Genomic DNA, 14667 nt, shown 5'->3' on the forward strand with positions numbered 1-14667 from the left:
CTGTAATTGGCAGTGAACACACGCATCCCTGTTAACTGATTACTCAGGCCTGCACTAATGGAAAATGCAAAGCCTCATTGTATCTTCCATAAAGCCTCTGTCAGGAGCATTTCCACAAAGACGACCAGAGGCAGGGCCATTAATGTTTCTTGACTTCTCCCAAGGGACTTGAACATCTGAAGACCTTTCGGACTGTTATAAATACAATGCATAATTACATATAGGATGATGACCCATTCATATATACCATAATTATATTGCACCTGGCGCTCGACAACAGAATGCATACCCTCAAGGGACAAGGAGCATCTACAGAAATATAACTTAATTAAGAGTGCAGCCAGTTGCTGTTTTTTTTTTTTTCTTTTTCCCCCCCATCCAGGTTGAGATGAGGATGCGGATAGATGGGGCCCCCTCTCCCCTCTCGTCGAAGATTCAGCCTCCAGCTCCTCCTCTGATGCATCGTTTGCATCAGTACATGGGATCACTTGTCCGCGCACTGCTGCACCTCCCACAGCACATTGACGGGCTCCACTTCAGCAGGTGATGACAGACAGCACTCACGGGTAAAAAAGATGGTATGTTTTTAACGCGCCTGAGGTCGGAATTAACGCAGAATGGAGACGCGCCGCAGTCAATGCCTTTTTGTAATCTTCTCGGAGTGGATTTGGCTCTTCACCCTAACTTCCATCCTGGGCGGCATAAAAGCGGAGGTAAAGTGCATTCCATCGTGCCAGCTGCCGCCAGTCACAGCATTTCCCCGGGAAGTGTCGGGGCTGGATCCGACTAATCTTGACAAGGCACCATCTGAAGAATTTGTTGGATTTACCGAATGGTCACCGAGCACCAAACCCACCGCCGATGGGGACGGAGACCACAATATTGCGGAATTATCCACGAGGGAAGAAAGTTCATCTAAAGCGCAGGAAAATAATAAAAACTGTTGCCAGGAAGACGTCTCGAACGGTCAGCAAAAACTTTCACACCTGAAAGAGTTTTCTCCAAGTGTGTCACACGTAGCTGTCCTTTCTCCTAATAACGGTGATGTGAATGACAACAGCAACGATGATGGGGAAAACAGCGGCGATGTAAATGCTGTGCCTGTTGGTCCGACGGGGAAAGGGGCCACGGATGTGACCAAGTGGGGACGGATACGAGGTGCGAGGAGCGCAGAGACTTGGTCCGGATTCAGACCGGAGAACGGAGAGGATGCTTCGTTTACCGATCAGGAGGAGTTTCAGCTCACAAGTTCCACATTTGCGCTGACCGGGGACACGGCTCACAACCAGGCGATGGTGCACTGGTCGGGACAGAACAGCAGCGTGAGTAGTTCATGCCCCCCCAGGTTTACGCACGGACCTCCGGAGGCTTGCATCATGGTCAATTGATTGATTATTAGTTCTGACTGCGCAAAGGATGTCTTCATCTCCCTCTCACACTCAGACGCATTGTGCCGATTTTTTGTTGAATGATCTAATGAATGACACCAGGGAATCTTTGTGGGAGAGCCTTATCTACCAAATAATGTACAAGTTATTTTAAATATATCTCACGTCGTTAGACAAAACAAATCTTGACGTGATTCACTGCTAATAAAACCAACAAGATTAAGCATCATATGGTGTTGCTGTGGAATTATGAATATGCGAGATAACCACAAGAATGTGCGATGTGAGTTTTTACCTGTTGGAGCCCTTCCTAACACCCAGGGGACTACCTTCCCCCCAGTTTAAGAACATCCAGTCCTCTTATGATTCTGACCATTAATCACCTGCGTTTAGAGCATGTGAGAAAATGAGAAAATTCTTAATACAAAAGAGGGTCTATTCTATTCCATTTAGAGTTTTACCAGAGAATGGACATTCAGATCAAATCAAAAGTATATGTGGAGTCATATAATGCTCATCCAAACCACACCCATGCTCTGCTTTTTCTTTCTTTCTTTTCTTATCAGGAGCCAAGCAGCAGAAGTTGAATTATATGTATCCCCTAAACACACTTTCCAGTCAGCGATATGTCTGTTTGCAGCCTGCTAGAGATGGAAGCATCAATGAGCTTTTAGGCATTTTGCTAGATTCAGTTACACCCTGGGACTGTTTCAGATGTAAGACAGATTATTTGGAGGTATGATCTAATGTGAAATCAGTGTATGGTATACAGGATTGATCTGGGGAAAGCAGGATCCAAGATTCCTGGAAAGTGCATCCTTTTCTGGCATCTGAGCAATTTAAGTTTTGTTTGTTTGTTTTTCTGAGCAGAAAAAGCTATTACCCATTTATTTATGAAGTGCAGACAGATAATGAGTCACTGGGATATGTTTGCGTTTGGCTTTATAGATCTGTATGACTGTGAGTCACACAGTTTGACATTATGGTGCTCTAATCTAATGGCAGCATGCAGGTTGAGAAGACCACAAGACAAATGGCAATTTCTTATACTTAATCAGAACAGAAGGTGTTTTTCTCTGACACCAATGCCACAAAAATGGATGTAAAATTTCCACCTGGTGCTGCATTTATATAACAGATTTAAATCAGTCAGCAAGACCAACTCATTTCACATCAGCTTTAACAGTGATGCAATCAAATGTATCCATTGCAGCATTTGCTCAACAAAGTCAGCAAAGGAAATGTGTTTTCATATATTTATATATCTATTTATTTATGCATTTATTCATTTAGCTACAGATAGAACTGTTTCTTTTGTTTCACTATTTTCTTTTGGATAAGGCTCAATATTTTATTTATTACTTTTATGATGTAATTGATTGAAAAGTGAGACATTTGGGGTGCTTTTATCACAGTAAATATCAATGACGGAGATATAGAAGAATAACCAGTATATGCATAAAATGGTGTTTTAGAATTTGTGCTGTGATGTAAATGCTTGATGATAAGAGTTTACTTTCAACCAACCCAGGTCCTATTCTAACAAAACCTCTTTTTTATCACACACACGATGCATACTGACAGTCACCCACGCATTGACACACACACATACACTCACACATACACACTCGCACGCACACACACACACACAAACACACACACACACACACACACACACACACACACACACACACACACACACACACACACACACACACACACACACACACACACACACACACACACACACACACACAGCACCACTTGGATCATTAAAAACTACTTTAAAAAAATTGCTACATTTACATCAAATAATTTTAGAACTCTGACTGTAGTTGAAAGATAATATTCAACCTACTCATTATATAAGCTTATTTTGACCAAATGACAACTGCTGTAATAAAATTAGCCTGTCATGGACTGAGCAACAGATTAGTCACTAACCCAAATATAACCAATTGATGTAATCATTTTTTTTAAAGTTATGTCTCTATTTAATTTAATTTAGTCAATAAGGTTTTCATTTTCCCAGTATGATACATATAACTTAATCAATAAATTGCAAAGTTTTATGTCAAAGATAGAATCTGAACGTCTGAGTCTGTGTGGCCAATAAATGACTTGGGTTGCCATGGCCTATGGATGACTCCCTCCATGACATTGACCCTAGTTGTGAGATAGCCACTGACCTCCTGGTATTAGTTTTAATGAGATGACTACATTTGCTTGTCTGTGCAGTTAACCGATCTCAGCAGTGCCGAACCTTTGAACAGCTACGTTTCTTCAAGTAGATGGTAGGCAGGGAGCACCTTGAACAGGTCACTAGTTCACAATCATGTGACACTTAAAGAGACAGACAACCAATCAACCCGACATTCACAACAGTGGAGTGCTTCGTTCTGGACTGGGGTTACTGTATGCACATCTATTAATGGCAACTTCATTTAAGTGTTCAAAATTTACTGTAGAACCACACTAAAGTACAGTCCTTGAGAAAATGGAACTTAATTCAGTTACTGCTTTTTGCATTTTACTTCTTTCAGTTGTACATATCAGTCATAGATTTTCTTGATCACTGATATCAGGTATGAATATCAACCCTGACAGAAAAACACATAGTTTCTTTACTTGACACTTAAATATCTAAACTATTTCATGGATTTCTTAGCTTCTTTTTGCTATGATAAAGGACAAGCTAATTAGCTGGTAGCTTTGTATTTTGTAGACCGACATGAGAGTGGTGTCTGCAAGACAGTGAAAACCATATTACCATATAACATTAATAAGTATTATAAAAACCTTTGGGGGAAAAAAAATCAGCTTCCAAATTAACATCCATTAATGAATTCTACTATCACTTCATTAAACCTAATTTATGCATTTGGATTCTGTGACAGGTTACTATTGTCAGGATATAAGATACAAGGCATTCCAGTCCTGCTTTGACAAATTTTATTCTGCCCACCAACTATGTAATGTGAGTCTGTTCCCACTTCTTCTATATGCCACACCCCTCCATCTCAGTGTAAAGATTTTACTAGCCACAGTTCAGATATAACGGTGCAAACAGATCCCCTGTGTATGATAATATCAGCAGCCATTCGCACCACAACCTAACTGCATCGCAGAATGATAGACAAAAAAGATAGACACATTTTAAGTACATAGGGAAGCCCGTATTGATACAGAAAAAAAAAAAGGCTTGGTGACTGATGTACAGAATATGTTTCACACTTCACGCAGTTGTCCTCACGCGCTGACGTAGTTGTAAATGAATTAAACTTTCCCACCTACACTTCTCATAAGAGCTGCAAGAGCTACTGCCATTTGTCTGTTACACAAAGACAACTAATTTGTATTACGTTAATCAATAATCTGCAGACAAATCAATATTGAATAAATAAGAATTGCAGTGAGCAGTCTGATTTGATGTGGTGGTAATTTGCTGCAAATTCAGAAATCTGATAATTGTTTCAGGCTTGCAGGAATAAAATCAATCTGTAGATAAAGTTTATGAGACGCTGAGCTTGTCATTGACTTGATTTTTTAATTTTCCTGTTTGCTCCACAAGCATTGGCAGATGATGCTCTTCTTTTATCATCTGTCCTTTTTATCACAGTTTTAAATCTGAGCTGCTTGTTATTTTGGATTTTCAATCAACATGAAAACCAAGGACTGAACAAAAGAGTGTTCAGTTGAAAGCTGCTGCTCGAATGATTCATGTCGTTATTGTCTGACATCGGCTCCCCTTTGAGCCTCTCATGTATTAATAGGCATTTGGGACCAGCAACCTCAATGCTAGATGCCACTAAATCCTACACACTGGAAGAATTAAAGAAAATTTCCACATTCACACTAAATGCAGATCTCTAGTGTTAAGCAGTACCATGCTATGGTGTTGGTTGTTTGTGATACACAGCCTGATGCTGCCCAATGCATGCCCTGTTGCCTTTACTCTGTAAAAGGTTATTGTTGTCGTTTCTGACTTAAATAGAGGCAAATTTATTTCGTGGACAGATGGAAAATGTTTGAAAAGGGACATTTCTCTGCAGTTCAGATGTATGACCACAGATTAGATGAATCAACTGTGTGGTCATGATGTGACTTCTGACACTGAACAGCGGTTTAGCCCCGACTAAGCTACTGAAGGGCTTAAATACAAGCATGGCCTTGACAATGTTTTTCTTTTTTTAAAAACCTCAGAAAGCATTCATTTTTTCAATTCTATTATGAATGGAAAAATAAATATTTACCCACAGGATGGACAATAGAGGCAGTGTATCCTATTCTCCAGCAAAGTTGAGTTTTATTTGAATCATGGGATATTCTTAAGATTACAGAAATGGTATTCTCTGCCTGCTCTGTCCACATGTTTCAAATGCCATATGAATCATGAGTCATGTAAAGTCCACAGAGAATAAAAAAAATGCATGTATTTTTTAATACCTATCACAAGTGACATTTAACTGAAGTAAAGACATACAGATACTTATGTTCTCATAGTGTTATCAAGCATGAAGACATCAGAGTTTGACATGCACACCATCCTCTTCTCCTTTTCTTCTTTGTCTCAGTTTGAGGGCCAGGATGATGAAGAATGCTTCGGCATCCAGAACAGTTCTCTGAGTTTTTGCCCTGAAGAAAATCTTTTGATCAAGACCATCTGTCCACATCTTGCTGGCCATGAGCCTCAGATTGCTCTTCAGTATTTAAAGCGTTTCTTCTTTGTAACATTTTAGGGTTCTCCATCTTCTGGCAAAAATGACTACACAGGCGTTCTTTCTTAAAGCTGCTCAAAATCTTCTATGTGTGAACCATTTGTTGAGTTCTTCTATTTATGGCAGAGAGCTTTTTTTACTATGCTTTCTGCAACCTTGAAAAATAGCTGTTCAGCGTTTGAAATGCTGCCATCAAATGTCAAATCTATGGCTGCCCGATACTGCTATGCTGCTTATTTTGCTCATGTGATGATGGGCACTTATAGAATGTTGTGGAGCAGCAAGCTAACCCAGTAACTAACCTAACTAACCCAGGTTGCAGGAACAGTGGAAAGACAATACATCAGTTTTGGCAAGTTTAATTTAGTCTCTGCTGACTTTGAATTCAGTTACATGACTATTAAGTCAGTCTTCGTTCACTGGAAGAGAGGCCAGCTGGAAGGTTTTAATATATTGCCCAAACCCAGTCTCTGCGCTGCTCATGGTTACTCAGGTCCATGTCAGGATTGTTTCTGAGCTCCTCCATTTCCTAGTAGAGTCTCTGCTGACATTATGCTTTACAGGCTTGTATGTAGCTTCTCTTCTTCTGCTTTATTAAGCTCTTGGTAGAGAGTCTCATCTGCCTCTGCAAATTGGAGACTGTCCAAGTCTGCAATAGTTTCATCTTACTTATTGCTTCGATGGCTACACTCTGTATAAAAATACTGTATTTGGTGGCATCGTCCAATGCCAGAGAAAGATTTACTGAAAAAGTTAAAATAACTTGAGCTGCTGAAATATGTGACATCTTTGTCAATGCTGAGCAGGGTTTTCTTGTATGAGGTGGATGCACCTCATTTCTATTCAATACACACTATCAGATCTACTATTCATGAAAAAATAAAGGTTTATTGAATTATTAATCGTCACGTAATTCAGGCGATCAAAGGTACGTAAAAGTGTAGCATTTGAAAATTTGTTATATTCTATTTGTGAAAATGGTTTTTTGTACCTTAATGCACCTATTTAAGATTTGCAACCCTTTGATCCAAAATTATATTCATATTTGCACCAATATGAACCCGACAAAACTGAAACCCGCAGGACAGAAACACAAATTATGCTACTTTTAATGAAAATATAATGATTTATGAAGTATTTATGAATCACTTTGTTCAGTTGTGTCCTTTGTTGGATTGTCTTAATGTCTCAACCCCTGCAGGAAGCAGCACAAGATAATTTCTGGAGACATTACAGCTTGACTGATTACAGCCGCATCTAATGTGTCTGACGCCAGAGACATTTTTCAATCATACCTACTCTGCTCTGTCTTTTCACAGTGTACCTTATGGGGACTAATGGGACATAATGTGATAAATATTTAAACTCAATTTATTGCCTGACACAGTTTTCATTATTCCTCTGCTTTCTATACCCCCCATCTTGCTTTTGTCCCTCCTTAGTACACCATCACTACCCTGTTATGAACACTGATGGATTCATACAGAATTATGACCTGTTCAGGACACCCTGTGGCTCAAGCTGAGAGTGTTGACCTCTTCTCCTGGTTGGCTATAATGGACGCACAGCAGATGAGGGGGGGGAGGAGTACTACCCTGTTGTTCAAGAAAGTCAAAATCACACATTCTGCTAAAGAAACATAAATAAATTCATGAAATTCATAATGATTAGAATTGTAACACCCCGACTAAACCCAAGACAACCACAGATAAACAATCAGTTTTCCCTGACACATTAGTGGATGTGGCATTGCCTGCATTACAATGATAAACAGAGGTGGTAATATTTAGCTCAGCTCTGTGCAGAAACCGTCTCACTGAATAAAGCAATGCAACAGAAAGTCACCAAGCTTCTATGGTGATATTGTTTAATACCATGAACCCTTCAGATTGCTGTTTTTATTTGTAATCCTTGCTTCTCTATGAGGATTTCTTTAGTCTGTGCTGAATGTAGCAAGCAGGGAGTAGTTGCCGTTTTATTCACCTTATATACCTAATACATTAACTGACTACTCCTTATAATCTACTTGGAAGTCAAACATCCATCATATCTGAGCTGTAAATGTTTTGATTTTGCATATATTTTGTTTGCTAAATGAAATCTTGATTTGCTCCATAAAATGGTAAATTAAAATCTAATAAAAATGCAGTGCATGTAGTAGAAATGTAGTAGTTACACAACAGGTAGTTCAGAGTCTATTTAAATGTACTAGTAGCGTGAAAGCTTAATCTATCAAGAAACAAAACAAGAAACTAGTTGTACTTAAACTGAAGTTCTACCTCTTGCTTTAGCTCTAGCATTATTGTGTTAGCTGTTTGCACAAATAGGCTTGGTTACATTGATACATGACATGTGGTCAAAACAGAACCAATGTTACAGCTGAGTGAGTCAGTTAGTAATGATTTTTTTTGCAGAGGGACATAGAGAGCTGCTTTGAATTGCACTTTGTGTGTCTGACACAAGAGGAAGAGAGAGTGACTTGGCTGCTCACTCAATCAGAAGCCAGGAACTTAAAGTTTTATTCTATGCTATTCTCCATCAGGTAAAAAAAAACCTGATAAATGTTTCTTCACTTTTGTTTTGGTGGCAAAGACTAAAGCCAAAGGTTTCTGCCAGTGTAAACATCCATGTTTGTGAACAGGTGAACCTTTCATGGGTTCCTTGATACCCAGCCATGATAATATTACCTGTTAGAATTAACCTGTTTTCCTTTGGAACATTTCAAACAGATGTTTTTGGCTGGGATCAAATTAAGAATAAACATTTATTTAGAAATAGCAATAGCCATAGATAAAGTTAGATGTGATATTAAGTATTTTATCTGTTTTCTGTTTTTCGTAATAGTAAATAAGTAAGCTGTTTGTCAAGAAGGGTTAGCAGATGGTGGAAGTATCATAAATATATTTTAAACACCATCACAACTTTTTTGGAATTGAGTTTGTACTTAATTAGAGAGTCGAAGGAGATTTTAGTTGGTCAAAACCCAACTACAGTCCTTCACCATTAAACTCGGCACGTCATACACTCTGCACAAGAACAAGAGGGAGTTTTAAAAAGAAAAAACAAACATCCTTATACAGCCAAGGACAGATTTTAGGGTTGGGGTGGAAAATATACACACTCGCTATATACGCTTGCCTGCATTGATCAGATCTCCTCCCCATGAAAGCAGAAGTCTCCAAACCCAGCAGGCTGTTGTAGTGCAGACTGTATTGGGCTTTTTTTCATGGTGAAGAGGCAAATGATGTGAGAGCAGAAGCACACAGAAGAAGAAAGCCGTCTCAGATGACTGATCAACCGAGCTTCTTCTTCCACACATGGCAGTCGTCCCGACATGAGCAGTGCAATAAAATCAGAAGCTTGCTCTTGTGCTGTAAAGCTGTAACTGTAATACAGAGGATATGCTTGCTGCCCATTTAAAATCTATGTTGTTCAATGATCACAGATCGATAGTATTACCACCTGCTGAACCATCAGAATGTTGCCATCAGTCACATTATAGCAGATCTTCCTCTGGAATCAAGGACTTGTGCTCTTTTATTCATCTTCAAAGTATAAAGTCTGTGCTCTCAAGCACAAGTCCTTTTTTCTCTCCATTGTTTGTTTTCTGCAAAGTACTGTGAAGTTGCTTTGGTAATACTCCCCAGTATAGCATCAAGTTTTTATTTTTTACCAAGCAATAAGTGAAGAGAAAATGAAAAACAACTCATGCATTTAAAAGTCATGGTCAGTCATAAAGTAATGAGGGAACAGGTGAACCTATCGTCTTAGTATTGTGCAGTAACACATCCTCATGCGATATGTCACCCCTTAATAAGAGTGATTCAGGAACTGCTTAGTAATGCTTCATTAACTATCAGGTTGTTCCAAACCCATTCTTTAGTAAGTACTCACCTGTAAATTGTTACTTTATTGCGGCTTTATAATTTATAATTGCAGTGACCTGATATTCATGAGAGAGCCAACAGCTCTGACTTCAAACAACAGGGCTTCAGTGCAACATCTGCTCCGTGAGGAAATGTTGCCTTTGTTAATGAAGTGATGTAAATTGATGTGGCAGACAAAAGCCTCTGCACGTCACGTGTCTCACAGAGGTGGTATTGACAAACGGATGTGCTTTGTGCTGGTTTTCTGTTGCTGCGGAGTGAAATGCAGGCACATAAACAATGAAATGAAATAAGACTTTTTTTTTTGGGGAAATGGTGTTAAATTATGCTGTTAAATGTCTATTGTGGTGATTTTATTACGTCAAGGTTCATGTGATGTAGTGGCCCCTGGAGTCTGAATCTGCTTGCTAAAATTTGTTCTGTGTTCCTTGTATTATTTTTAGGCTAGTTTTCTCACCCTTTTCCTTCCCCGTTAGTTTGTCTTAGAGGTGCTGTTGATGTTAACACTGATTTGCAAATCATCATTACACAGAACTGAGAGTGCTAAGGAAAATGTGAAAATTAAATTTCATACATAAAGCTGCAACAATCTGACTACAATGATAATGTTAATATTAATATTCTATTAATAATACTAATAATAACAATAATAACAACAATGATAAAAAGCATTAAGCGTAACCCTTTCAACACAAGGATTGTGATATCGAATCATAGAAGACACCCTTTTTGTAATAATTTCTTTGCTCATGGACATTCTCTCCAAAGAAAAAAACACAAAAAATTGGTTGTAATTTTCATATCCTGTTTCTGTTTATGGTGAAACTAGAGTCAGTGCCTATCCCAGTATGTGCTGGATAAAAAAAAAAGAAAAAACTCTTTGGAAAAGGCAACTGTTTTTATATGTTGATTTAGTGTTAATGATTCATTTCACCATTAGTAAATCCTGCAACAATTGATTTTATGGAATTGTCCATTGTAATTGCAGCGGCTAATGTGGTGACAGTTTTATTGATGAGGAATCTTAATTCTAGCAACTGATGAGGTGGATCAATGGGTTGGTTAGAGTGGGAATAAATTGAACGTGTCTCTGTCTCTCATTCATTTGTCCCAGGTGTTCATTCTTCAATAACAGAATCCCCCCTTCTCCTCTTCATACAACACCTTTATTTCACAACAGTAATCTCCTCACCTAAGCCCTTTAAGTCACCATTAAGCCTTTCATTCTTGCAATAATGATCAAATTCATCCCAGTCCATTTACCTCAAGGTTTAAGATTTACAAAGGATTAGAGTTTGAAAAATCAATTTTCTTGCTATTGGATGCCAAGTAATCTAGTTTAGAGATCTGCTGATGTTACAGCAGACTAATGGGCTATACACTATGTGGTAGCTGGCATCAGATGTGACATCTTGGTTGAAATTCAAAGGAAAAATTATGCTAATACACATGACATTGTTATTTATAATCTGACAGTAGGTTATATAATCATAAAAGAATAATGTTTATCCAGTGGTTTCAAATAGCAATTTAAAGGCTTATGTGACATGCTGAACTTCAAACAACCCAATCACAGAAATATCTACAAAGTGAATATTGTATCACAATATTGATGCTTTTAACTGCAGCCATAGGGCTTCTCCTTATACTTTGAACATCCTTTAGAACACAGGAAACTTTTTTGGCTGGTAATCAGGTGAAGCACATTATATCCAACTGTAATCCCAAATCCTTCCAAAAGTAAATGCATCAAGGTAATTGTTACACTGAACAGGCATGACGTTTTGAAAATAAAGGACATTTTTTGTGTGTGTCTAGGCTATGAATCTCTGCACTCAATCTTGGGGAAAGATACCATAGTTATAACAAGCCACATGGATTATCCATAAACTAATGCTCATTTAAAGAATTTCATGCGTTCATCACAGAGTAATCACAGAGAATTTTCTTGGCGAGTTTATTAACAAAGAGGCCAAATAATTAGGACATAAAGCAAAGCTGACTGTATTAATTTGCATTATTAACAGCAGAAGGTTCTTCAGAAGCTTATTGTGTTCCTTTGTGGCACATTATTTGATATTCACAATATTTAAACTGATATATCATGCACAACTACAACACAACTTGCCCTTTTTTTGATTTTTCCTTTATGTCATCCTTCATTAGGCATTCATACTCCTTTGCTTCTATTCTCATGGCTTGAAAATATCTGATCGCCATGTTATATTGGACAAAGTTATTGACAGATTACATTAAAGAGCTGATGTGATAAGTCATTTACAGTACAGTAATCAATTACTACATTGGTAATTCATCAGTTAGAAATGAAATGACCTGAAATGACCACGTGTTAAGTTTTTTTAAGGACAGGAGAAACATTGTATATTACGAGGATTTTTTATAAATGACATTTGCTTTTATTGACTTTATGTGAGGGATATTAGGATTGACTAATTTAGCTTCACATACTAGGGATACTGGATTTTGACATTGTTCACTGGAACCAAGAAGCCACAGTGTGTCCATTCTGCTTCATCAAAACAGTGATTCTCAAGCGTTGTAAGGTTTTTATCTTGCAGACATGAGGACAATTGATTTCTTTGATTTTCAGCAAAACCCTGGAAAATGAAAAACTTTTGTTAGGGCAGGGCTTAAAAAAAGTTCACATTTGTTGTTTATATGATCGAGTCCTTTCTTGTTATAGGTAATGATACCCCAAACACCCATAACACTCAATAATTATAAGATTGCTGCGGACAAAATCTATGGACAGGCTTCCCAAGAGAGCCGTATGATCTGCACATTTTACGATTGCCTAGTGGAGGCAGGGCATTGCTAGTGATTAATTTCTGTAAAGGGTGAAGGGCACAATGTTAACAACAGATAAAGCACTGTTGACTTTTAATAAAACTTCCTGGCTCATTGAAAAAAAGCAGTTTTTGATAGAAATTATCATAAAAATAATTTTTTTTTCTTATCCTGTAGTTCTGCCTTTCTGAGAGGAAATTAATTTACATGTTGATATATGTAAACATGACTTTAATTACCTGCATTAAAACACACATTCCTTACATGCATTACATGCATTAAAACACACTTTTGATTTAGGTCCTAATATGTGCTGCACCAAATGGAAATATCCACTCTGAGTCATTCATATATGGGGTAATCTAAAAGACATGTTGAAACCTACTGGTTTTCTATGTCATAAGTAAAGGCCTGTCTGTTATTAATTGTCAAAACCACTTGTGACACTTTTTATGATCCTCTTCAAAAAAGATGTCCTTGCTATTTATGAGGTTCATCTTTCAGTGCTTGGAATGAATTTCTAATAACGGTGATTTATTTTATTATTAGATTACCAGAGGTAGCAGTTACTGGTCGCCTGCTGGGATTTAGAATCCATTATAGCATACCTGTGTGATCAGCTTACCCACAGGGAATAAGCATGTTTATAGCTTTATTACAAATGGGGCAATGAGTTGACATGCCGTCACAGTTGTGTGTGATTTTTAATAAAACCTTGGCTGTCAGGAAGGTTAGAAGACATGCGAAAGAAAGCCTTGGCTCCTTTGTTTTACAACGTGACACATCATGTCTGCGGTTTTCAAAACTGATGATGTTCACACTCTGAAGTTAGTTATCTGTGTGATGTGTTTTGTAGGTGATTCTCATGTTGACAAAGTATTTCGACTTCAGCTCTGGAAGAGTAACAGAGAGTTCTTTATGGAGGTAAGATCTTCTGTCTGGTACAACATTTGTTGACAAAACTACACAAAATCAATCAATCAATCAATCAATCAATCAATCAATCAATCAATCAATCAATCAATCAATCAATCAATCAATCAATCAATCAGTCTATCTATCTATCTATCTATCTATCTATCTATCTATCTATCTATCTTATCTATCTATCTATTAGTTTGTCTGTCTGTCTATCTACCTATCTATCTGTCTACCCTTTTGAGACAGAGAAACAGAGAGAGACAGAAAGAGGGAGAGAGAGACTGATGGATTTTTAAAATCACATTTATTCATGAAGATAGTAACGTTAACAAACATCTAACTGTTAACAACAGAGAGAGACAGAGAGAGAGGGAGAGAGAGAGAGAGAGAGAGAGAGAGAGAGAGAGAGAGAGAGAGAGAGAGAGAGAGAGACAGGCAGAGGGAGAGAGAGAAAGAGAAAGAGAGAGAGGTTTTACCGCTGGTAAACATCCCAACCTCTTTGGCTGATGCTGCTCCTCCACCCACTGCTGCTCCTTTGTTGCGGTAGTGTCTCTTGACTTGGCAGAACAAGATGGGTGTCAGCAGGAAGGCTGCCGCTGGGCCCCCCTAAGTTAGCAAAATGTAGAAAATGATAGATGATGGATAGATGGAGCCAAACCTAATTGGTTTGGGTAGGTCCAGAGCTGGGTTTATTTTGAAAGCGTACTAGAGTGTGATGATCCACAGTGGAGATGCAGCTGACTGGACTGACAGCACTTAATAGGCTATAAGATCATAGGACATGCATGCATGTGTTTTAAGGATGTTTCTGAAAGTTGTCACTTTACATTTAGCATTTAGCAATTGTTAACAGATTATTTGTAATTAGTTTCTCCTTTCGTGTCACCTCAAGTAAAATGAAACATCATACTGAGCAGTCACTGAGTAGTCCCTCATTACTTCATG

General features: G+C 38.1%; 1 protein-coding gene across 1 annotated transcript in view; it reads left to right on the forward strand.

Moving 5' to 3' along the window:
* The first annotated feature begins 406 nt into the window (after positions 1-406).
* The window catches only part of LOC137603913 (VPS10 domain-containing receptor SorCS1-like), a 43548-nt gene continuing 29287 nt past the window's right edge, over positions 407-14667 (forward strand). Inside the window, exons 1-2 of the mRNA XM_068327764.1 lie at positions 407-1322; positions 13658-13725. Coding sequence (XP_068183865.1) covers positions 618-1322; positions 13658-13725 — 773 coding nt within the window. The 5' untranslated portion in view covers positions 407-617. The remainder of the gene's footprint in view (positions 1323-13657; positions 13726-14667) is intronic.

This window comes from Antennarius striatus, chromosome 11 (assembly GCF_040054535.1).
Source record: "Antennarius striatus isolate MH-2024 chromosome 11, ASM4005453v1, whole genome shotgun sequence".
Lineage (NCBI taxonomy): Eukaryota > Metazoa > Chordata > Actinopteri > Lophiiformes > Antennariidae > Antennarius > Antennarius striatus.